This window comes from Rhinatrema bivittatum, chromosome 6, assembly GCF_901001135.1.
Source record: "Rhinatrema bivittatum chromosome 6, aRhiBiv1.1, whole genome shotgun sequence".
In the NCBI taxonomy this organism is placed as follows: Eukaryota; Metazoa; Chordata; class Amphibia; order Gymnophiona; family Rhinatrematidae; genus Rhinatrema; species Rhinatrema bivittatum.
This window is the reverse complement of record NC_042620.1, coordinates 312991570-313016930: the sequence shown is the minus strand read 5'-3', so window position 1 is coordinate 313016930 and position 25361 is coordinate 312991570. Positions and strand designations below refer to the sequence as shown.

Below are 25361 nucleotides of genomic sequence, written 5' to 3'. Positions count from 1 at the left end.
AATCCAACAAATAAAGTTTGTTATGCCTCCTAAACGAAAGGGGAGGGTAAGGGTGTATCCTCAGGCACCCCTCCCATCTCCAATCCAACAAGAGATTGTCCGCTATATGACTAACGCTGCTCTGAAATCCCCGGCAACCAAGGATACTGCAGACCCAGCTCATATGGGAGAAAGAACTGGGTCATTAGAGGAGGCTTCGCTGAGCCCAAACCTGGGATTGCCACCAATACAGAGGGGAGTGAAACCTCGCCTGCGAATTCAACACAGCAGTTTAATTCCACTGGGTCCAAGTTAATCTTGGTAAACCGTGAAGAAAGCCCTCCAGGCATGGAAGGTGGTGAGGACGAAGCTACAGAATTTCTGGGAGCTTGTTCAACCCCAATTACCAGGAATGGAGGGGAAGACCCTGCTCCCAGTTACGAGGTAATAGAGATTCCAACACGCCCTCAGGTGGTAACACTGGAACAGTTGTGGGACTTGATGACTGTAATGAATACGAATATGAAGGGTTTGGAAAAAAAGATAGATTTAATTGCAGGGAATAATCTGCAGAGTGTAATGGCAGTACGAGAAGAGGTAAAAAAGTCTGAGGAAAGAATCCAAAAATTAGAGGATAAAGAGAAAAAAAATATGGAATTCCAGGCTGTCGTAGCTAAAGATAGAAATTCATTATCGAGAAGATTGGAAATCTTTGAAAATAACTCTAAACGTCTTAATTTAAGGATGTTAAATTTTCCAAGGGTGGCAGGCCAAGTTCCCATGGAGACATTACTTCAATTTTTGAAGGAAGTCTTATTATTTCCAGAAAATGAATTACCTTTTATAAGTTTCTGTTACTTCCTACCCAGGAGAAGCCCAAATTTAAATACATTAGAGTTACCCTTTCAAGGTAATCTTTCCAATTTTCTAGAAAATTCGGAAAGCAGAATAATAGATAGAGGGGTTTTACTTGTAGCATTTCAGAATTTACTAGACCTTAATAAGGTTATGAGAAAATATTTCTCAATATACCCCATATCATTCTGTGACGATGTGATTAAGATTTTTCCCGATCTATCATATGCTACTCAGCAAAAAAGAAAGGAATTTTTGGTTCACCGTCAGGCAGTAATTTCTATGGGATACTCTTTCACCCTGAGATTCCCCTGCAAATGTATGTTGAAGAAGGAACAAGATATTTTTGTGTTTTTCACACCTGATCAGTTAATTAATTTTATAGAACAAAGGAGAACAGTCACTTCTCCTACACCGCCCAGTGAGTAGTAAATTAGTATCCAGAGCATAACTATGGATGATGTATCGAAAGAGAATTTAGTTTTAGTACCCCCCTATCACTGAGCTTCTGTTTTTTGTTTGTTGATGGGTAACAATTTCTGATTGATGGGAAAATAATAACAAGAGAGAATTGTAGAGGAATTAAGTTGGGAATTCCATGAAATGTATACTTATTGGCTTTCTGTATTGAATTGAAAAAAATCAATAAAGATATAAATTATAATGGTATCTGGCTACTTACTGTCTTATTTGGTTTGCAATACTCAAGCAATGGCAGGTAAGCAAAACTCATGCTACAGTTAAAATCATGTCTATTCACACAGCCCAGCGTGTTCTCGCTCCTAAGGGAGGTGCTAAGGGAGCAGCAGAACGTCTCAATGATTCTTCCAATATCCAAGTACTGGTTTAGGCATTTGTGTACTAAAAGGGCATTGGCATTAATGCCTGCACTTAACATGTGTTACCCAGGCATCATCTGAATGCCCATGCATAAATGGCTTTCAGAATTGCCCTCCTAAATATGCAAGTTTCTTTTTGTAATTTTAAACAAGTTCTCAAATCCAAATGGGCAACAGCAAAAAAGTAACAACCTAATTTCAGACAGATGTGTCTGTAAACTAATCAGGATTTAAAACCAGAATGGTTACTGCCAGGAACTTCTCCATTCCCTCCCAAAGACAATGATGGACCTCTAGGCCCATGAAACAACTCCCACTCACCTCCCAAACAGATATTTGTTTAGGGAGCCCAGGAGTCTGAATTTTTTTTTTTTTTTGCTGAATAAGAGAGAGGAAGGGCATTGAGGACTGAAGGCTGGATTTTTCTGGGAGGGAGGGAGCCTGAAGGTCATATTTTTGTTGTGTATTTTTCATTGGGGGGGGGGGGGACAGACGGACACACCATCACTGTCTTTGAAAGTACACAAAACCTCCCCAGAGTCTGAAAGTTACTCTGCCTCCATGCACCTACAAGCAGTATGTACTTAGAGCCGCACTGAGATGAGGTGTTTAGGCCAGGGGGGAAAAAAAACCTAACTCTTGTGGATTTCATTTTCAACTTCACGCATGTTATTTTCTATGGAAAAAGTTTCAAAATGAAAGCATACCTGTACTTTCTCTTTTTTGTGAAAAGTTTGTGGGGAAGATGCAGCAGCAGACGTTGTCCCCATGCAGACTGTTTGAAAATTGGCCCCTAAGTAGCCAAACACTTGGGTTAAAAAGTAAGGGACACTGGATTCTGTTAAGAAAGCAATTATTTGCTGGCATGCAAACATTATACTTTACATAGGAAAGCAAGTAGACAAAAATAAAGACACGCACACACAAGTTTAATTTTATTTGTAAATACTGCATCCCAGATTTACAAAAGTGCAGTTTTTAAGTGAACCATTGTATTTCTCCCACACCTGCTTTGAAAATTATTATATGCAATGTAAGTAGCAGCCTCCAAAATATGAGGAAAAAGCAAGTTATTCATCTCCTGTTTGAAAGTTGTTGTTTTTTAAATTTATAAACACGGTAATATGTTTATATAGTAACTGAACCAGGACTTTAATTGATCCTTATGACCTGGAGAAAGGTGACCTTACTTCTGTAATTGTAGGCAGGCTTATCAAATAATATATTTAAAAAAAACCCAAACCCACAAACATTAACACACTCCACCTTACCAAGGACTGCAATAATTCAAAACTCTGTATGGCAAGTAATAAAAACCAGCCTGTAGCAAGTATATCTTATTGCTTTAACTTTTTAACAAATCTTAAGAAGCAGGCCTTCTGCGTTTCCTCTCAACTGCTGGGAGCAGCATTGTTCACAAGACTGCCTTGAATTGCCTCCCACACAATGGAGTCAGATTAGACCAAACTGGCTCTGAAGTTATAAACCATCTACACAGACACAGAAAGGCATCGCATTGGCTCATCCTGCGAGATATTTATTTTTAAAAAGCACCCCAGGATTTGGGGAAACCTCAATTATGACAAATTAAAAGCATTCTTCTGCTTTAATTTGGCTCCCTTATCCCTTCAAAATTGGGATTTATGTTTAAACATATCTGGGATTGGGTTTTTTTTGTTGGGTTTTTTTTTTTTTTTGGAAGTGCCCAGTTTATGCTTTTTCTAGCTTTTCCTTGCAAGGTCACTAAAAGTGGATGAGACACAGTTTTGGAAGGTCACCCCAGAACAGCCTACTGTACTAGAACTCATGAGGTATGTAAACAAAAAGTAGAAACTGGGATAATTCTTCAAAACATTTTTTAAAAACATTTTTTGAAAAGTATTAAAAGTTTCTTAGGTCTGAGCTCCCTTGGTCTCCCCCTTTACCCACTCCTTTGAAGGCAGGAGGTAATATTAGGCAAGTTGCAGGTGAAAACTGAATTAAATATTACATTTGCAACTGATTAAAAAAGTCAGTTATCAATAGTCTGCATAATAGGTATGATTCTGTCTTAAAACAGAAGAATGGTAATCAGGAAAATTCTGGGCCAACCTATCATTTAAACACAGTGTGATATTTCAATGGTCCAAATACTAATTCCCAACTTTTATCAACTTTGGTATAAGTGCCACCATCTCCTTCCTTCTCTGATGGGCTCAGATTGCGCCTCATAATCCAATCAGGAAAGGCATGCCTTTATTTAGAAAGAAACCACTGCCATAGTCAGTTATCCAAAATGAAGAAGAAAAGATTTTAGAGGAAATAATTCCTTGGGCATTATTACATGGGATGGTGGGTAAATCAAGTTAAGCACAATCACTTGCTCAACAGAACACTTGACTGGCATTTATTTCAGCTCAGGCTCTTATTTGGATGGAGCCCTTAAGAGAGCTCAGATTCCTTGTTATATCAGCAAGAGGCAGCTATGTAAAAACAAACACTTGTCTATCTAAGCTAGAGAGTGTTTCTTAACCACTGGTCTGAGGGCCAGCAATGGCTGGTTCACAGAGTGACAGTCATTGCAGCAGGAAGCGGACCCCTGCTGCACCTGCACTGGTGGCGGCTCCCACATGGCCACCTGTAGCTACAAGCAGGACATTCTCTGCTGTCCTAAACCACCAGGTCACACTGTCCTGGTAGTGGCTTTATTCTGAGCCCCACAGCGCTGCACACGCTGCTGTTTCTGGATGCAGGGACAGATTTGCCTTCACTCTGAGGCTGTTCACTACAACTGGGATTGAACAGCTGCTTAAACATGGACATTGAGCTCAACGGAAAGCCAAACTACCCCCCCCCCCCCCCCCCCCCCCCGGCTGTGTAAATAAGCAAAACAAAAAAGTCATCAGGATTCTGGTTATGCAGCCATGAAAGCACCAGACCCCCTTAAAAGGGCAGCATCTACCCCCTCTGTCCTACAGTTATTTTTAGCCCCTTGTCGTCTGGAATAAGGAGACTTGTTTTTCTTTTCTCCCCTGCTCTAGGTGCAAGCAAGCACAGCTCCTTTGTCATAATTCTTGACATTAAAACTTTAGGAAGTGGCTGGGTTGAGACTGGGGGAGACTGCATGTAATCCCACCTCCCTCCCCAGCCATGGAAGGGACCCCCTATGCTCTACCTTCTTCGCAGGGAACTCCTCCGCCCCCAGTCTTGAAGCAGGAGTCTCCCCTCATCTCCAGCAGCCAGTCCTGGGCAGTTTAGGAAGTCAGCCAAACAGAAAGGCTGAGACACACGGATGTCGCTCACAGTAAAGAATCATTTAGGAGCACAGATTTTTTTTAATGAACAGTTCATTAAAGGGAAAATACCATCAACATTAAAAAAAAACCAAAAGATAGCTTGGTGGGTTACCTGGGTTTCATTGTTTCTTGATCCTGTTTATTAGTTCTGATTTCTTAATATCTGTGCAGCAAGTTGTTTCCCCCATTTTCCCTATGACATCATTGTGGTTTCTTTGCATTTACAAAGGCAAGTTTTTCAGTAAAAGTGCTGGTATTTCCCACATATTCTGACATTTCACTGTGTCTTTTGGAAATGCATTGTTAAACAATCAACATTAGCACAGGCAGCCACCATCATTAAAATGCTTGCTTCCAAACTCCATATAGACCATGATCAGAAACAGAATTGCTTGGATACAAATTACTAAGACTAGGAATGTTATCCAGTGAACACTGACAAGGAAACAGCACCCAACATTACAGAGAAGTCCCTCTAGGACTACATCCTGGCTTGGCAGAGAGAAGGCAAGATAGCTGTGAACCTACTGATTCCCTGTCAGATACAAAAAAATAATTATTAATAAAGTCCAGCAGGTTCCAATGTCCATGAAGATAAGGAGCAGAATCCTTAAAATCTGCAGAAACTTCTGAAAGCTAAAATTTTGCTGTCTTATTTAAAAATGTGTAACACAGCACAGCAGAAACACAGCAGTTGCCCCACAGGATCCACCAGTCCTGGTCTGCACAAAGATCAGCAACAACTGAAATCATAGTATGTCAGCCCTGAGAGTATTTTCTTTAAACTAGTGCTTCAAGACTCTCTCGCTATAAATGCGTAAGTTCGAGAATTCACAATTACATTTTGCTTGATGGGATAAAACTGCCTGTGCATGTTCTTTAACAGATACTTGCATCATGCTTTGTTCACATTAACAGTATAAGGAAAAATGCAATTTGATATACGGCATTGTTTTCAGGACCTTGGTTCCTTGTACAACAGTGAAAGGCACAAATAACACATATGGAAAAGGATGTGCCTTGCTGTGGAACATGTTAACAACCCCCCACACACACCAATCCAGCCCACTTGGGCCCTTATGAAAAACCCAAATCCTAAGCCTCTGAGGCAAACTGGAAGATTACACAAAAGAATACATTTTCAAAAGTTTAAGAGTTGTGTATATGTGTGCAGTTTTTAAGTTGGCTGTACGTATTTAAAGTGGATCTCCAGCCACCTAAAACCTGCACATGAAGTTCACAGCGTGAATGAACGTGGCTAAATAAAAAGATGTTTTGTATGGGAGAGGCTTCCTGTGGTGAATTTACACATAACTTTCATTTTCAGAAACCATGTGCGATCAGTGTGACGGTAATGTGCATAACTTTATACCACTGTTTTTCAATGAATAAAGTTATACCTGGACATTTTGCTCCATAAATACCCAATATTCAGAAACAATTTATGTGGGTACCCTGGGTAAAAATTGGATTATTTAGTTCATCCTTAAAATCTTGTATATAACACTGCAGTCAGATGCACTACTGGATATTTACCCCAAAGCACAATCAGTTAACATGATTTTAAGCATATATTGGACCATCACCCATAGTCTGTTGTATATAAAACGTTTTAATGCATGAGGCCAATATTCAGTAGATTGTCCACTAAACAAGTTATCCTACTAAAATTAGCCGGATAACTTGTCCTGGATATTCAGCGAGATAAAACGACCCACTAAATATCCACAATTAAAATTTATCCAACTACACTTAGCCAGATAACGTTAAACATAACCAGGTATTCTTTTTAATATCACTGGTTATGTATAAAGTTATCCAGCCTTGTGTGGTCGGATAATTTTTCACTTAACCGGCTATATTTAAAAGAATATAGTGGGTTAAGTAGATCAGTGCAAAAAACCCCAAAAACCTCATCTCAGGCCTGCAGGCCCAAATGTTTACCTGCCTTCCTCCCACTCGAACCCCAATGGACTCGACTCCTTGCACTTCATTGCCCCTCCCCCACCCCTTGTTCCCTTTTCCCCATTTTTAAATACTCGCATCTGGTGTCCAGACCTCCCTTCTGCCCCCCCCCGGACAACCCAATCCTTTCCTTACTATCCCTCCCCGGTACCTTACGTTTTGGTATTTCTTCACCCGGATCATAGTAGTGTCCTACTGCAATCCGGGCCCGGCACATCTGCCATTGGAAGCGGGAGTTATCCATCTCAATGGCTTTTGAATATTGACCTCAATATGACTAGTCTTGCCTTTCAGTTTGTAATGCAATAATGGCAGAAGGCTCCTTGTTACCAAGTAAAAAAAAAAAAAAAAAATCCCCAAAAAAACCATTTTACCAAAAGTATACAATAACAATACCCAATACCACTTAAGTGTTAACTGATCTTATTTTTCAAATTCTGTAAGCAGTTCTCTTGCAATTGAAACCAAATTATCAAGAAAGTAACACATTATCTGGATTTGAGTGGTTCATATTTGCTGGAAGGCCATCAGATCCCATGCCACATGAAATAAATCTGCAATTACTTCTGGGACACACTAATAGCTTAAAGGTTTTTGAAAAGACCAATTTATCAACACAAACTTTTAAGTACTAGAGGGTTAAGTACTAGTGCCTGCTGTGGGCGACTCTGAAATTGTCCCAACTTGTTTATTCTGGACTATTTTCTTTTGTAAGCATGCCAGCGTTCTGGAAATGAATTTGTTAGGGAAGAGCTGAGATGTGTTCACAGGCCGCTTCCTCACTTCAGCATGTGCTGGATCACCGAATGGTCTACCTCTGCTGCCAGCAGGCTGTTACATAGACACTGTACTGTTGCTTTCTTACCCATACGTTGCCTCCACATGATAAAGGCAGCCACCACCTGTGACTGCACATTACAGGGATGGCTGACTTTACAGCGGTAAATGTCGTTTTGTGACAAACCCAGATACAATATAATCTGCTCCCACTCTGGGCCCAGCCTGCTGCCCAGCTGGTTGATCTGTTTATCCGTCGGTGGGCTGTTCAGCACATGTGCAGGGATGCCCCCAAGTTTATTAACAACAGGATCCTCTGGTACTTCCTTGCACTGTGCCAACAGCTTTTCCCGTACCCAGGGAAATTCCTGCAGAGATTCAAGGAAGGCAGCAAAAGCTTTAGGGCCTCTAGTAGGGAGGATATCCAGCAGCATCATGGTCTTCCTTTGGCTGGTGACTTGGGAGCTGATCTCTTGAAGGTGATTCTCTGTTAAAATTCCTTCTTGATATAAGTACTGCATAACAAATCCATCCACTAGCACCTCTGCGCAGAGCTGCATCCGAAGACTCCTCAATAGTTGTCTATGCTGGGTGTTCATGTCTGTGGCAAGGAAGAGCCAGGATAATATATGTGGATTTGGAAGTGCTGGAAAAGCTTCAGAGGGACATTTCAGATTTCAGTGTACTAAAGCAGTACTTCAACCTAGTGGACACAAGAGCTGGGAAAGCTGAAATACTTCTTACAGGTATACAATGCTAACATACAGTGCTACACTATATTTTCAGGAGAAAAATGACTTTAATTAGTGACTTATATTCTCCATAGTTCTGCATACAATTCCTGGTGCTACACTAATAGAAAGCTGCCCCTGCGATAGTGAGCTCTGTTGTCTGACAGCTGAGACAAGGAGAGAAAACAGAGTTCCTAGCGGCCACAAGCCCCAAAGTTACTGTGAAAATACGTTCGCATTGTCTTCTGCTTATAATGCTGTCAATGTAGTTTAATTTGGGTTGGCTAGGCTGCATTATAAAGGAGTATGTCAGACTACAAAGCCCTAGAATAAAGGTATTCAAGCCAAGAATCTGACCATCTGGTTTGTCAGGATATCCACAATGAATATGGATGAGAACTATTTGCATTCAGCAGAAGCAGTGCATGCAGAGAGATCTCATGCCTCGTCATTATCGCTAACCTGAAAACCAGACTGTTCTGGGACTCTCCAGTGACTCGTGTTAGGACCACAATCCAGGGGCGGATTTCGGATTTTGCCACCCCTAAGCACTTTTGGTGCTTTTATCCCTGAACCTCCTGTAAGGCTCTGTTACAGGAAAGCAGAAGGTTGTTCCCTGCTGAATGAGATGCAGCAGAATTGGAATCTTAGCCAGCCTACTGCCCCTAAACGTTTGCCACCCTACGCTCAGGTATAATGGGTGCCTAGTGAAAATTCAGGGCTGTCACTACCCTAGAAAGAGAATATTTTAATTGTTGGGATACACAATAATGGGGTCTTTGTTATACTGGAAGATTAGGGGGGGGGGTCTCCAGTGCTACAATTTAGATGGTATATGCAAATATTGCTCATGCATATTAATTGTTGATATCTTGAAAAAGCTGACTGTCTGGAATCCCAGAGGAATTAGGCTTAGAAGATTTGATGGACTATGGTACCCACATCTCTGCATGAATTTGAGAGGGAGGACTTTTTTTTCCCCATTAACATCTATTTGTATTTATCTCGTGGCCTATCCAGGACATCTTACAATATTATAAATGAACAAAGAAAATAATGGTAAACAGTACAATAGTTAACTGAGACATCTTTGGAAAAAGTGAGCGATCAAGCATTTATGCTTTGATTTACTGGAAAGGCAGTATAACAAATTGAATAAATTAAAACTAAATAGGCCAGTGTGCAAAAGTGAGCCTTTAGCTTTCTTCTAAAGACAGTCAGGGAGGAGGTCATGCCAGTGTCAGGGGGAAGTTGTTCAAATAGAATTGTGCAAGAAGAGAGAAAGCCCATTACTGTGCATGGAAGTCACAGTAGAGATGTGAGATATTCACTAAACATCATTCCTCTACTGGGATCTGTGCAACCAGGGCTTAATTTGTGGAGGAACCAGCCCGGAATGCACTTCCACCTCTTCTTCTCAGACTTAAGAGGCAGAACAGCAGTGGTATTCAAGCCCTGCTCTCCAGGCAGTCTACAGGGAAGAAGAGAGGAGGGGATGGAGCCTGTAGCAGATAAAACACAGTACAGCTGCTCTGCTCTTCAATCCCGCCCTCCCCTTCCTGTTCAGCAGGAAAGGTGGGGGGAGTGTGCGTGATCCTGAAGCAGACACTGCAGAGCACAGAACAGATATATAAAGGAGTTGAATGTGTAGCGCTAATAAGTAAGGTTTCATCCCTGGCCTTGATAATGGACACTATTGCTTGCACGTTACCTGGGGCCTGATGAAGCAGAGCAGAACTGGCAGTGTTAATCCGTTGTGGCTGCTTCGCTCTCTCTCTCCTCCTAGCCCTCCTCTACAGTTCCACTTCCCTTTGGCTACAAATTAAGCCCTGTGTATAGCACACCTACAAACTTTTACATTTGTGAGAACATGGATATTTTTTTCAACTGACAATTGAGAAAACAAATCTCATCCTTATATGGTGAAAGAGATCCAGTGCTGTTTCTGTGCCCAAGCTGGCACCATGTACATAAGAGGTGGCAGGCTGCTTCTCCACTGGTGCTTTATAATGTACTTTATCCTTTAACAAAGTGCTCCCTCTAACCTATCACAGAAGCATCAACTGTATTTCATATGGGAAAATTGTTCTTTCTGATAATTTTCTTTTCTTGAGAGTCCTGCTGGAGCAGTTCATTATTCTTGGGATTAGCCCATTCCTCATTTGTGAATTCATCAAGGGGTGTGTCTCACTTAGTCATAAAAGGTGGCATGGTCTTGGGCTCTTGCCAGTAGCCTCCTGCCAAACAGGCAGATACAGTAAAAGTTGCGAGAGAGCGCGATTCAGAAAAAAAAAATTATTCATATGAGGGCCCACGGTAAAAAGAGGTGCTAGGGACACTAGTGCGTCCCTAGCGCCTCTTTTTGGACAGGAGCGGTGGCTGTCAGCGGGTTTGACAGCCGACGCTCAATTTTGCCGGCGTTGGTTCTCAAACCCACTGACAGCCACGGGTTTGGAAACCGGACGCCGGCAAAATTGAGCGTCCGGTTTTCAACCCGCGAGCCGATTTAAAATTTTTTTTTTTAAAATTTTTGATTATTTTTAACTTTTGAGACCTCCGACTTAATATTGCCATGATATCAAGTCGGAAGATGCACAGAAAAGCAGTTTTTACTGCTTTTCTGTGCACTTTCCTGGTGCCGAAAGAAATTAGCGCCTGCCTTTGGGTAAGCGCTAATTTCTGAAAGTAAAAATGTGCGGCTTGGCTGCACATTTTACTTTCTGCATCGCGTGGAAATGACTAATAGGGCCCGCAACATGCATTTGCATGTTGCGGGCCCTATTAGTTTCAGGGGGGGGGGGTTGGACGCGCGTTTTCAATGCGCTATTATCCTTTACTGAATAAGGAGTAAAGCTAGCGCGTTGAAAATGTGCGTCCAAAACACTGGTTAACAGTGCGCTCCTACTGTATCGGCCTGAAAGCTATCAGACAAGGATCCTGTATTTTCTCTCTTCCATCTCTTTTTTTGTTTTTGGTCCCTCAAGGTCACTTCTGCACCCTTCCCCTTCAGGGGAGGGCAAAGAGGGAAGAGAGAGGAGCAACTCTATGTATTCCTGGGTCTGGACTGGGCTAGCAGGACTCAAGGAAAGAAAATTATCAGTTATCCTGTCCTTTGCTCACTACATATACAGTATAAAATTCTTACAATCATTCACAGCCTTATATATAAGAAATCCGCACTTTGGTTATGTTCTAGTCTATGTATATATCAACCCACACTCCACCTCCGTTCCATGAATAAAAGTCTTCTTGAGGTCCCCTCAGTCAAACTAGCCAAGCTTGACCTTACTAGAAGGCCTGCCTTTTCGGTCACAGGTCCCACTGTTTGGAACTCTATACCAGGCTCCCTAAGGCTATTAAAAAATTGAAAACCTGCTTATGTTCTGTGGTTTTTAAACAATCAGAATTTGACTAACTTCCTCTACTTTACACCTTAGAGATTTGATATAGCTATTGTCTCTCACTCTTGTTATATATGTTTATTTTATGAGTTGCTCTTTTTTTTATTTAATATATCTCAAGTTTTATATCTTTTTATTATGTACATGACTCTGTAAACCACTTCGATCTAACTATTGTAGAATGTGGTATATAAAAAATGCTTAAATAAACACGATAAGAACAAATTTTCCCTTCCTTTTCCTCCTGCTAAACCAGTCCATTTCTCTTGGGAGATACAAACGTATGCCCCCTAGGCCGAGTGGGAAGAAGACAGGGCCACTTTAAGAACGTCAGTCCCAAAAGTTGCTTCCTTCTTTACCTGTATATTCAGTGTGTAGTGCTTGGCAAACAACTGTAGGGATGAGCAAGTAGCAGCCCTGCAAATTTCCCCCAAGGAGACTGATGATGCTTCTGCCCAGGAAGATTCCTGTGCTTGCAGGAGTTGGCTTGGAGCGCTGCTGGCACTTGCCTACCATCGAGTATATCAGCTGACGAGATGGCCTCCTTGATTCATCTTGCTATTATAGCCTTGGAGGCTGCCTCTCCTTTTCCTAGTCCAAAGACCACAAACACTGATTTACTGAAAGCGTTCGTTAAGTTCAAGTATCTCAACATCACACAGCGTACATCCAACAGAAGAAAGCTGCCCTCTTTCCCTTTATCTTCCTTCCTTCTGAACACTGGCAGGATCACTTCCTGATTCAGATGGAATAGAGACACCATCGGAAAGAATGAGGGCACCAGCTTAAAGGAGACTGAATGAGATGAAATTGAGTAGGGTTCCCTACATGAGAGGGCCTGCAACTCTGAAATGCATCTGGCAGAACAGATTGCTACCAAGAAGGTTGTTTTCAACATCAGATCCTTAATGGACACCTGGTCTTAAGGATTCAAAGGGTGCTCTCATTAATGCCCTAAGGACTCGAGCCACATCCCACTGCAGAAAGATCGGTCTAAAGGGTTGAATGTACACTTCACCCTTTCAAGAAGCACACATCTGGGTGTGCAGCCACCTGCGTGCCTTTAATGCATCCCCTATAGTATGATATGGCTGTTACCTGTACCCTCAAAGAAGTGAGGGCCAAATCCTTATCCAAACCCTTTTATAAGAGGTCTAGATTTGTAGAATATCTGCCTTAATTGGAGAAGCTCCATTCTCCCTACAGTAAGCCTTGAAAAGTCTCCAACTAATACCTGCAAGTATTCTCTGCTTCGTGGTCATGTTCTTTCAAAGGCCAGGCCATAAGATAAAATGGATATGGGTCTTCTATTGGTATGTGGCCCTGCCAGAGCAGCCCCTAACTTCTTTGGTGCTGTAGGGAGTCCCCCATGAACAGCCTTATTAGGTATGCATACCATGGACTTCTCTGCCAGTCTAGGGCTACTAGTATGATCTTTGAGGGGTGATTTTTTGTATCCTCTCTATTACTTTGCCTATCAACAGCTAAGGCTGGAAAACATACAGAAGCCTGCCCTTGGGTCAAGGGCAATTAAGGTATCTATCCCCCTAGATCCTGACTTCTTCCATCGTCTGAAGAACTCGTCCACCTTGGGTCACCATTAAATCTACAATCGGCAGTCCCGATAGGTCAACTATCATCTAAGCTGAGCTCCCATTCTCCGGGATCCAGCTTGTTCCTGCTGAGAAAGATGTGATGCTGACAACAGAAAAAAATTCTTCTCTGCCCAACCGAGTAGCTGACTTGCTTACTCCACCAATCTGGGGCTGCATGCACTTCCTTCTTTATTCACATACGACACTGGTGATAATTTTGACTGCCTTCCCCTATATTCTTGGCTAGAAGCTTAAACTCCAACCTGTTTATAGGCCATAAAACCTCCTCTTCTGACCAGTTCCCTTGGGCCAGATGGCTTTGGCAATATGCTCCCTACCCAACCATGCTGGCATCTGTGGTTAACACAACCCAGTCAGGAGATTCTAGGTTTACCCTCTTTGTAAGGCTGAAAGGATCCAACCACCAGTCTAGGCTCTCCTCTGCCACCTGGAGACCCGTAGAAGATGGCCATAATCCTGGGAGGCTGGTGACCAGTAGGCGAGCAGTGAATGTTGCACTGGGCACATATATGCCCTGGACCAGGGGACTATAATCTATTGCAGCTGTCATTAACCCCAGTTGCTGGAAGAAGTCCAACACCCTTGGCCAATCTAGGAAAAGAAACATCTTTACTTGTTCTATTATTTTGGTGATTCTCTTGAAAGGCAAAGACACATGTCCTTTCCTTGTGTAGAAGAGTGCAATTACTTAGCCACTACTTATCACCGTGTGATAGCAGCCTGGGATCCATTTACTGTTTGGGATCTTGCCAGATAGTTAAGCCAGGTCACAAGTATGTTGGAAACAGAATACTGGACTTGATAGACCCTCAGTCTGACTCAGTATGGCAAATTCTTATGTTTTTAAGAACTCTTAGTGACTGGGAAGGTTCCAGGTTGCTCTTTGTATAGTTTACCACCCAGCTGAGCCTTTCTAGGAGCCAAACCACTGTGACCTAAGCCTTTCGGCTCTCCTGGGTAATTTCTGCTCTGATGAACCAGTAGCCCTCGTTTGCACTGGGCTGCCAGTATGGGCACAGTCACCTTGGTGAAGATTCTTGGGGCTGTCGTGAGCCCAAAGGGCAGGGCCTGAAACTGAAAGTGATGGCCTAGTGCACAAACATCAAGGAAATTCTGAAAACGCCTCTAACAGGAATGTGGATGTAGGCCTCTGCCAGATCCAATGATGTCAGAAATTCGCCTTTTCTTACTGCCTCCATGACTAAGAGGCAGGTCTCCTTTCAGAAATGAGGTACCCTCAAACACCTATATCCCTTTTAGGTCTAGGATGGGTGGAAAGGTGCTGTCTTTCTTTGGTACTACAAAATAAACTGAATATGCTCCTTGCCCCTCTTCTGGGACTATAGCTTCCAAGTCCCATAAGCTTTGGAAGGTTGCTTTTACTGCATCTCTTGATTTGTGATTGGCAGAAAAAAAAAATCATAAATATATTTGGTACTGGGTTGATCCACTTAGGCATGTACCCCCTTGAAATTATGTTCAGGTCTACCATAATCTGGGTCCAATCTGCATAACATCGTACTAGACGTCCCCTTACTGGCATTACAGCCAGAGGGGCCCGCTGGATATCATTGAAGGGGAGAAAGCTGTTATCTGTTGCCACAGGCTGTTCTGCCCTTGGCCCCACAAAAGGACTGGAATTTACCTCTTGGGGCATGTGAAGCTGCCCCCCTCCCCCACGGTTCTACCTTTTGTGTAAATATTTGAGGTGCTGCCATCTAGGCCCCTGCATGCCCAACCGACCTCTATCACCTGGAAGCTTTTGGGGCTTGGTCTCCCAACTCCGTCACTAGTTTTCCAAGTCCTCTCCAAAGGGGAGTCCTCCCATAAAGGGGAACTTACATAGATGCGATTTGGAAGCTGAGTTCGCTCCCCAATTACAAAGCCAAAGTAGTCTCCTGGAGGCGACCGATCTAGATGCTGCCTAACTAGGTCATACATTGTGAGGCCATTGCCAACTTCAAGTGTGCCATTTTCTCTCAGGCAATTGCTGGATCCAGCTACAAAGCTCCTGTAAATGGAGGCCGGAATTACCAAGGCCCCTGTGAAGGCCTGTTTTAGGACTGCCTCTATATCCTGGGAGTCTTTTAGACTCTTACCTCCCTCCACCAGGATGGTTGTTCTATGGACTACAGTCGACCTAAGCGCATCCCTCTTTTGAATGCACAACAGATTGTTCTTCTCTTCAGCAGGAAAAAGCTATAACTTGCCCATCACCCTGCCACCTCGAAGGGAAGCAGCTCGAGGGGAGTCCCATTCGGTCAATATCATCCATCTTAGGACATCAAGCAAAGGAAATGTCCTTTGTGGCTTTCTTTCAGGATGGTGTCACCCTCTGTCAAGTCATCTGTCTTGGTTCTTGCTATCTTCAAGGCTGCTTGAACACTAGTAATGAGGGCGTGAGTTCCTCTTTTCGGAAGAGCCTAGCTATTGAGGAAGTCTCCTCCAAGGAACATTGTCCCTCTTTCTGAGAGCTCATGGATGCACTCTGTGTCAACACCTTCGCCAACCACCCCTCCTTTCCAGAGTGGAGCACGATAGTTACCACGGGTGAAACTCCTCTACCTCCGTGTATCCTGCGAGTGTTTGGGGGCCCTGCTTGTGTCTTCCAAGGATCTTGCACGCCCCACAGAGCTGGACTTCTGCATACCACAGAATCCTGGTACAGTATCAGTGCAAAATCTGGGGAAAACCCCATAGGGTGGGCCCCTAATGTGGTTAGGTCCAAGGCCTTGGGCCTAACGTTCTGTTTCTCTGGTCTTCCCTGCGACCCTTCTGCTATGGGGTCTATCAGGCCTAGCTGCCCTGTTGTCAGTCCTTCCTCTTTCCCTAGGGTCAGGGGAACAACATCCAATTCTGGAGCACCCCCTCTCATGGCCCTTCCCCTACACGAGGAGGGATTCACTGGGCTCTTCAGGGGAAGCTGTGTTTGGAACGCCATTACAGGATGGACATAGGGGCACCTTCTTTTTTTCCCGTGGGAGCCACACTTGTGACCTCGGAGTATGCTTCAACTCCTTCCTGCTCTTCTCCTCCTATTTTGTTTTTAAATGTGCTGCAGTATAGCAGCGGCTTCGCAAGCTTGTTTCAGCCCCTGACGTGGCGCTATATGAGTCATACTTTCCTCCCTCTCCTGCATTCTCTGGTCTACTTATCACCACTGGGGAAGATACTGCTGTGGGCCCCAGTCACAGCTGCATCACCTATTGCAGCTGTCGCTAAAACTTCTCTCTTTTTATTTTTTGTTTAAATTACCTTTATTCTCCCCAGCCCTCGAAGCAGTGGCAGGAAGCCCAGAACCCTGAGGGAAGGGAGGCAGCTGGAGAGAAGAGAGATAAGAGAGTACAGATCAGGCCCAAAAAGATTTTTTTTTTTGGAATACAACCAAGTCCCTCAGGATCCATCACTTCCTCAAGTGGGGATTCTCCTAGGAGGATCCTCAATTCCTCAGGTGCAGGGGTCCAAACCCTATGTGTCCACAATCAGAAAGGAATCACCTGGGAGGCAACCACCTGGGGTCATCAACACTTAATCACCTTCCTGATTACATCTCTCAAAAGTTATTTACAACAAAAATTAAAACAATATTTCCCCGATTGTCCTGCCAGACGTCTGTACATGTGGGATTATCCTCTGGACAGCAGATGGAGGCAGAGACCAAAAGCTCATCATTGAGCCCCTTCTCCATATAAATATCCAGTGCTGCCTCAGCAGATGTGCAGACAGATGGCCTGAGATTGTAGCTTCATGGAACAGAAAGGATTGGCTCCAGGACAATGGCACTTCATAGTGTCACTTCACTAGCATACTCTGGGACAACAGTCCTCCAAAGGGATGATCTTACCTTCCCCAGTGCAACCAAGTGTTTTAGTCTCTGATACAACCCACACTCCTCTCCTGGGGGAACCTGCTCGATGGAGTCTGAATCCCAGTGCCAAGGAGCAAGCACTGGAGGAAAATTCCCTGTGGCTTTACCTTGGTGGGTCCGGCAGCAGGACCTGAGGACTGGGCTCCCAGGGCAACAGACCTGACAAGGTACTGATTTCCCTGATGGAGCAGGGCAACAGGCCAGATAAGACTTGTTCTCCTGACAGGGCAGGAGCCAAAGAGGGAGAAAGGAAAACAGTACAGGGAAGTCTCAATGGATCACAAGCCTCTGCTGGCCTGAGTAGCATAAACAGAGCTTGGGAATCCAACCTTGTTCTCCTATATGGTAGCAAAGCTCCAGCCCACAACCACTGCTACGAAACAGCATGCGGTCAAATGAAGAGTACAGTAAGAAAATGCCTTGTTGTTAATTAGTATAGTAGAAGTGATTTTGGATTACCATAATCAGGCCTGGATGAGCTCCCCTTTCAGGCTGGAACCTCCTTGGGAGAGAGCTGTGCCTTGCTTGGGCAGGCATAACCAGGGAGCTGGTGAGCCAGCTTCAGGGAACAAGGAGAGGAAGTGGCTAAGTGGTTAAGATAAATGACTAGTAAGCAGGAAAAGCAAGGCTCTAAACTGCTTTGTTGCATGGTAATCCTAACATCGTGAAAAGCAATTCATCTCCTATTTCTTGAGATTCACATTTTTGGAGATCCTGGGTTCAGATCCCAGCAGTGTATGCCTCCACATATCACAGCAAATTGCAGTCATAATTGCAATTTTCCTTATAGAATAAGATAGAATTCTTTTTTGTGGCTGTAAGCTGAGAAAAAAAAAAAAAAAAAAAGAATTATAGAAGTAGATAGGCAGGTTCTGAAACCCTTGATTGGTCACAACTGTGGGAAACTCCCTTAATGAGAGGATGACAGCAAGGACAGGCAAAGCCAATAGGAGTTCAGAGTAGGTGAACAGCAATCCCAATAGCCAGGTTGCAGCTGGGTGAAGGTGCACTTTCTTGCCATGAACTCAGGCAACTTGGCACCGACTTAGATCTTCAGCTGCAATCTGTTATCTGGGAACCTGGCTTGAACTTCAAGTTCCAGCTCCCTGCCAGGGCACCTAGTTTAAAAGAAAAACTAGGTGCCCTGGTAGTAGTAAGTATTTATATTAAGGCAATCAAGCTATGTCTGTACCTCTTTTCCCTCCCACAGTCCATGGGAGCTCACCTCTCCCACCCTCTCAGCTGGGGAGGGATTAAGGGAACATCTGATGGAACCGGCTGTCTGTTCCTCTGCTTGACAGAGGCTCCTAAAGGGGCTGGTAGAATCATAAACTGCTACTGTTGACGAGAATGGCAGTCTCTTTTTGTGGGTTTTTTTTTTAAGCCAGCTGGTTTAAAAAAAAAAAAAAAAGGGGGGGGAGGGCAGATTGTATGACGCACCTTACTTTATCAAGATGCTTGCATAGGTCTCTCTCTACCTGCTGATAGTCTGGTCCTCGCAGGGAGAAATTTCTCCAGGGTGGGAAACTGACTCAGTGAGTGAGTGTTGCCTTCAGCTATGAAGTCCATAGCTAGCAGAGGAAGGAAAAAGGTTTAAGGGTTCCCAGGTCAGATAGGGGAAAGCTCCCCTAAACCTGCCTTCCCTTCTCATTCTCTCCCCAGGCTAATAAGTACAATGGTCCTCTGTCTCAAATTCTCCTGGACTGGGTCTAGCAGCCCTCAGGGAGGTCAAGGTGACTTTTTCCCCACAGGTAATAATCGACAGAAGGTGAGGTTGTGAACCTTCTTACATAAGGTCCCAGACGGAGTAATAGTTGGACTCTCGCAGAGGAGAGGTAAGTGCTGGGGGTTGCCTCTCTCAGATGACCCCCCCCCCATCTAGCCTAGTTAGGGCAAGTTCAAGAGGAACCAGAGGCCCTCTGCGGAGCCCCCTTCACAGAGGGAGAGGAGAAGGAGTGGCCTGGTAGTTGAAGCAGCTGGCCACGTTCAGATCCAGCAGCTGCTACTTGTGACCTTGGGCAGGTCTCTGCCTTCCATTGCCTTAGGTATAAACTTGGGGCGGTCATTTACTAGAATGTGTTAGGGCTTTAAAACACAGAATGTTTGCAGTTATCATGCAATAAATCCAAACTTGTTGCACAGTATTTTTCTATGGTAAAAGAACCTTTTATGGACTGATCCCAGTAGGGGACTGCGTATCAGAAGCTCCTTCTGCACATCAGCCCCTCCCCTCCCAACCAGAGCGAGTCCTGTTTGAGGGGGTGGAGGCCATTTAAAGGCTAAAAGCAATCAGCTTAGGAATTGTTCTCTCTCTTCCTTGGAGGTAAGCCAAGTCACGAGTTTCATCAGGTGTTAGTCACCATTGTCATTCCGGACTCCCTGGTACGTAAGTTACAGAAATGCAGGGAGTCTCTTTTCTGGGTGGTAGAAGACCAATAAGGGGAATTCCCTGTCCCCCAGTGTAGTTCTATGAACAATTATTGCTCAGATGCCTTCTGGAGCCCTCAAGGACAGCAAGAAAGGTTAGCAGGGACTCCAACTACCTGAGAAATAAGGAGGGGTAAAGTCTCATTAGACTGGGAGGGAAACTAGTTCCTTCTTTTAAGCAGACATCAGTATAAGGCTAGGGTGAAGCCCTATGCTCACGGATCAGGATCTCAAATACTAGCTAGTCTTCCCGAGCTTGGGTATAGAGCAGGCCTCACAGCTGCCCCTCCTGCACATTGCATTTTCCAGATAGGATGAAGGAGGATTTGGTCAGAACTAGCAGTAGCTTGGATGAGAATCCTAGTTGAGAAGCAAAGCGGGTGGGCTCAGGCAGAGAACAATTACCAACCATCTAGAATTTCCCTGATGGTCTAAAATTTTAAAGTATCGCCTGCTAGCACAAAGTAGGTAGCCTAGGAGGTAGTAACCAATAGTGTACCCTTAGTGGCTGGGAACAAACTGAAAGAAAAAATTAGCTCTCCCATACTCTGGGAAGTCAATCAGATTCAGGTTATGAGGGAGCTCTCCTGTAGCACTGAGCAGCAACTCATAAGGTCAAAATAATCATCCTTCCTATGAGGTGCCTGGAGCCGACACTCTGCAGACCCGGGTAGGTAAGGTCTTGCAGAAGTAGCCTTTGCCCTCATTAAGTTTTACACAAGCACATTTTTAGGTCAAAAAGGGAAAATGGAAACCAGGAGGGTTCAAATATCCTGGAGACCATAACTGGCATCCAGCTTTCGGAGGTTGGAGGAGCCAGAAGCCCATATAGTCCCTGGACTTAGTCCGGGAGGTGCAAAAAAAGGGAGCATTTTTTCCTACATAGCCAAGAAATAATTCCCCAGAAGAACCATGACTTCTCAGTTAAGAGAAGCAGGCTACATAAGGAGGATAGTCAATAACAGGTGTCATGGCCGTGGGTGATGTGAAGGTGGACCACACTGCGAAGCGTAGAACCTGGAGCCTCTGTGAGGTCAGGTTATGAAAGGTATACTAGGTCCTGTTGAGGAGTTTGGGCTCTTGATGGTGGCCTTCTGCCAAAAAAAAAGAGATTGGGAGGAAGGCGTGATGCACAAAGATTACAAGGGCAGGCTCAGTCTGGCTTACCGGAAAAAAAAAAAAAAAAAAAAGACATAGAAACAAATGCTTCCTCACTCCCCCTGAATTCTGAGGTCAGGCCTCCTCAACTTGGAGGTGGACTCACTTAGGGGGGGGGGGGGGGAATCAGCGAGTGCATTTTTTTTTTTTTTTTTTTTAAAGATGTTATACGGTAGCATCTTGAAGATGGTGGTGGAAATTCGCCTCCGTGGTGCCTTAGAAAATTTTAAAGGAAAAGGTATCAGGGTGCCCAGTGTGAGACCTGTGTTTCAATAGGGGTTTCTCATAAATCAAGAGATTTCATTACTGAGCTTTAGGAAACAGAAGGTCGAAGTGGGAGCTCAGAGCACTAGAGATGCACGAGGCTTGAGGCAATAGTGAGAATTCACAAGGAGTACAAGAAAGCCACAGACTTGGGCGACAGCCACAGAGGCCCACACAGGGCAAGAGGGCCTTTAAGTAAGCAACAGCGGGAACAGGTATACTGAAGGCAAAGCTGATGCCCCGAGGGCCTAAAGCATTCTCTGTGTAGGCCCAGGCCTCATTCTGGGCAAAGTATAAACTAGTAGACCCAGCAGAAATCTGCAGGGCGGATACATGGCCTTTTCCACATGCATTATGAGGCCAAACCTTCAGGAGAAAAAGGCACAGTATTACCTCAGGAGTCCTGGAAGCAGATCTACATTACTCCCACCCGGGACAAGTACAACTTTGGTACATCCCACTTATACAGACTTGTCTGGCAGGACAATCAGGTTCAATTAGATTCTTACCTGCTGACCGGCTTTCCTGTAGTCCTGACAGACCAGTCTATAGCCCCCACCCCAGGAAGAGAACGGGGGATTAAAAAAACAAAAAAAAACTGCAGGCATATATAAACATTTATATAGGTTGACCTACATAGAGAAATGAGTAAAAGGATATTGTTTGTGTCTAACATCTTTGACTTCCAGGGGATCCTTATCCTCAGAAAACGAATGGAGAGTAAGTTGCTGGTCATACAAAAAGCAGCAATCCTTATCAGGTGCGTGAAGTAGGAATTCCTACTCCTGTACTAGTAGCCAGGGAGTGAATATTGGTGACAGTATCAGGTTTTGGTTATGAGGGGTATTTGGAAACCAAAACTAACAACTGTATTTGGATGTCTTTAGCTTTGGCATAGGAAATGAGGTTGTACTGGACACATATAGAGAAGGGCTCAATGACGAGCTTTTGGTCTCTGCCTCCATCTGCTGGCCGGATGATAATCCCATTTGTACAGACTGGTCTGGCAGGACTACAGGAAAGCTAATTAGCAGGTAAGAACATAATTGAACCATCATAAATAACTGAATACATTAAAACAGTATATCATAAAACAAGTCACCCAGCAGACAAATTAGATGACAATGTCTCTTCCCTAATGCTAATCACTCATCAAGCCAATGAAATGAACCATGTTCTTAATTTCTTTGAAAACTATTCCTTCTCTTCCCTAAGATCTCATGGTAGACTATTCCACATGCCTGGGACCATAAATGAGAATGATCTATTTGCTATCTATTGCTATCAAAACCTTTTTACCTCTGGAAGTTGTAATAAATGTCTATTTACCAACCTCAAATTCCTCCATTCATGCTATTTTAAATTTACCTTTCAAATGTGGTGGACACTGAGCATGCAAAATCTTAAATGCCATCAATAGTATCTTAAACTTACAGCGTTCCCTCACCGGAAGCCAATGTAGGCTCAACAGTAATGGAACAGCTAAACTTCTTGTATTACCAGTGACTATACAGGCTGCAGTATTCTGAATTACCTGAAGTCTTCGTGTCTGTTTTGATGTGGTATTTTTTTTTGTTAAGCACTCTTACAGTTGACCCAGGAGCTTGGTAGACTCTCCCAGGCTAGAGCCACACCACCATCTCTGGAAGCATCAACTGAGTCAGTCTACCCTTGATGCAGATGCAAGAGATAAGACTACTGGCAAGGGCCTGACCAAGTGTGAAGTCATCAAGGGGGTATAACTACTGTCTCCAACACAGCAATAGGGTAATCCCAACAGTAAAGGACTATCTAGCAGGAGGAAAAGGAAATACCCTTTTATTGATCAGTCACTGTACACTAGATCCAAGGCTCACTCTCAGAGCCTGAGTACTTTGCCCTAATGCAATGTTTCCCAACCTTATCAAGCATAAGACACACATACATTAATTAAATGCAGCAAGGTACAGGGCAGACACTATGGACACAGAGGATTCATACAATCAGATGAAGTGCTGAGAAAATACTGAAAGCTCTACCAGCCTCTCTTCCAAATTTTAAAATAAAGGGGGAGAGGAGGCAGAGACACATGAATTTGTCACAATGGATCAGTTCCTTCTATATAAAGTACAAAAGATGCAGGCAGCCAGCTTAGTTACTGCTGCAGGTGGTTGCCAGAGCTCCTCCACTGCTGTTTCTCCCAGCACTCAGAACGAGTCACAGCCAGTGCTGAGTGCTCTCCCTGTTTCATTCAGCCTCAGTATACGACACTCAAAAGAGGAAGCACAGGAGGGGGAGGATAAGATACTGTGTATGTCAAAGTGGGGCCTGGCTATTCATGTGCTGCATGCTGCCCATTAACTATCAGATTCCATGGCTCATGCTGTAGCTACAAAGACATGTATGATTATACATGTTCTTAGAAAGGCACTCTTATGTGTTTAGAAGCCATCGCAAGTGTCTCTTGCTACTCTGAAGTGTTGAGCGCAGAGCCCAGGTGCTTGTCTGAATCTGAGCATCAGGCACTGCTGCCTTTTCTATGGCACATCTGATCATGTTGGAAGGCACGCTGGTTGGGAAACATTGCCCTAATGCACCCAATGAACAGAAACCTGGGTCTGTGAACTGAGACTTTGCAACACTTTCTGCTTCTCTGGTCCTTTAGGAACTCCAGAAGCACAGATCTAAAGCCCTATGTTTCTCTGGGGCCTGTCCCTTTTAGACAGTAATATCGCCAAAGAGCAAAACTTCAGATCAGCTTTTTCTTTTGGTTGTTTTTTCAAATTACCTGAATGGTGGCTCCTCAGCTTAAGGCATAAACAAAACGTTATTATTATTTTTTATTAAAAGTCCAGTGGTGTGGTATTTGATTACAGTCTCCTGACAAAAGCATGAGACCTTATAGAGAAGTAGCCTAAGATATTATACTTAATTTTCAGTTTAAGTAATTACACAAAAAGCCCCAAATAGCTCACAATTAGTTGATGCATATGTTCAAACATTTCATTATTTAAAGAAAAAAAAAATACATGAAATTCACAATTTAAACTGATAAAGGAAAGTGTTACTTTACTACCTGCCATATGGTCTTGTGAATTACCATAGCTTGCAAGGTGAATATAGTTTCATTACCCAGACTCAGAATTACATATCAGGACAGGCTGAGCCCATTCTGCCTGTATCTGTCTACTGTAGTACCAAGGATCCTGCTCAGTCTCAGACTTCACTCTCATTTCCCCATAGCTCACACCTGAGCCTAATCCTGATGCTGCACTTCTGTCATTCTGTAAATTTCCTTTCCCTTCTGTTTTAATCATTGTATATATTGCTTTGACACACACGTAAAATTATCAAGCAATTAGTTAACCGAATCTAAATGTAAAGCTGTGGCACGATTTCTTGCCCTTCCCGAATGTTTCGTTATCTTTCTCCTGCGACTGCCCTCTCCGCTTCACAGGATTCCTGTATTAAACTTTATTTCCACCCCCTCCCCCAAAACAAAACCCCACTTCCTCGGTGCTCAGCAGGGGGGGGGGGGGGGAACAAAACCTTACCTGCCACCGCTCCCTCGAGTTTCACACTCTGAATCCCACCTACTACCAAATACCGGCGGCCACCAGACAGCAGAAAAAGCTCCAACCGGAAACCCCCCCGCGCCTTCAGCACCAACAGCTTAACAGCTAACTAGTTCCTCATGACCCTACGCAGGGATTGGCTGTCTCCTCGTTGGTGGGGGCTGGTTAGCTTTTATTATTGGTCAGTGGTGGCTGAACCCTGATAGGTTAGTGGTGCAGAGCCGCTGATTTCCGGACGGCAGGGGGCGGGCTGGAAAGTATTTCTTCCTGATTGGCTGTCTATCCTTCCCGTGCTTCTTGGGTTTTTTTTTATGGTAAACAGTACAAAGGGCTGTTTATTAGCCACAGTGGCCTTCTGCCAGAGAGACGCTTGTGCGACTTCCTGCCTTTCTCCCAAAGTGGTTGCGTTGGGCACTTTCCTGGTACCTTGTCCAAGTACCCGGTACAATGTCCGGTGAAGAGGCTGCGAGTAGCATTAGCGTGGACATCCCCGAGGTGTTGAAATCCCTGCTGGAGTACTCGCGTCCCAGGACGGAACAGCTCCGAGGTAGACTTGCAGTCCATCACTTCATTCCTGTATGGAAAAAGTTCAGGAAGCGCCATTCAGGAGGTTTATTTTCTATTTGGGGCTTTCCTTCTGCGCCTAGAGAGG

General features: G+C 44.0%; 2 protein-coding genes across 9 annotated transcripts in view; one reads left to right on the top strand and one right to left on the bottom strand.

The window, feature by feature from the left end:
* Positions 1-24853, bottom strand: part of CRADD (CASP2 and RIPK1 domain containing adaptor with death domain) — a 34831-nt gene extending 9978 nt beyond the window's left edge. The window contains exons 1-3 of one of the 7 annotated variants that reach the window (XM_029607515.1): positions 24689-24848; positions 12182-12413; positions 4529-8291 (exon numbers count right to left, since the gene is read on the bottom strand). In XM_029607515.1, coding sequence (XP_029463375.1) covers positions 7693-8291; positions 12182-12338 — 756 coding nt within the window. In that variant the 5' untranslated portion in view covers positions 12339-12413; positions 24689-24848 and the 3' untranslated portion in view covers positions 4529-7692. Of the gene's footprint in view, positions 1-4528; positions 8394-12181; positions 12414-16693; positions 16898-24688 lie in introns of those variants that run through there. The other 6 variants (XM_029607516.1, XM_029607520.1, XM_029607518.1 and 3 more) reach the window with 6 other exon arrangements.
* Positions 24854-25021: 168 nt separating this feature from the next.
* LOC115094445 (thyrotroph embryonic factor-like) overlaps positions 25022-25361 on the top strand; it is a 34105-nt gene continuing 33765 nt past the window's right edge. The window contains exon 1 of one of the 2 annotated variants that reach the window (XM_029607512.1): positions 25022-25256. In XM_029607512.1, coding sequence (XP_029463372.1) covers positions 25157-25256 — 100 coding nt within the window. In that variant the 5' untranslated portion in view covers positions 25022-25156. The remainder of the gene's footprint in view (positions 25257-25361) is intronic. The other variant, XM_029607511.1, reaches the window with a different exon arrangement.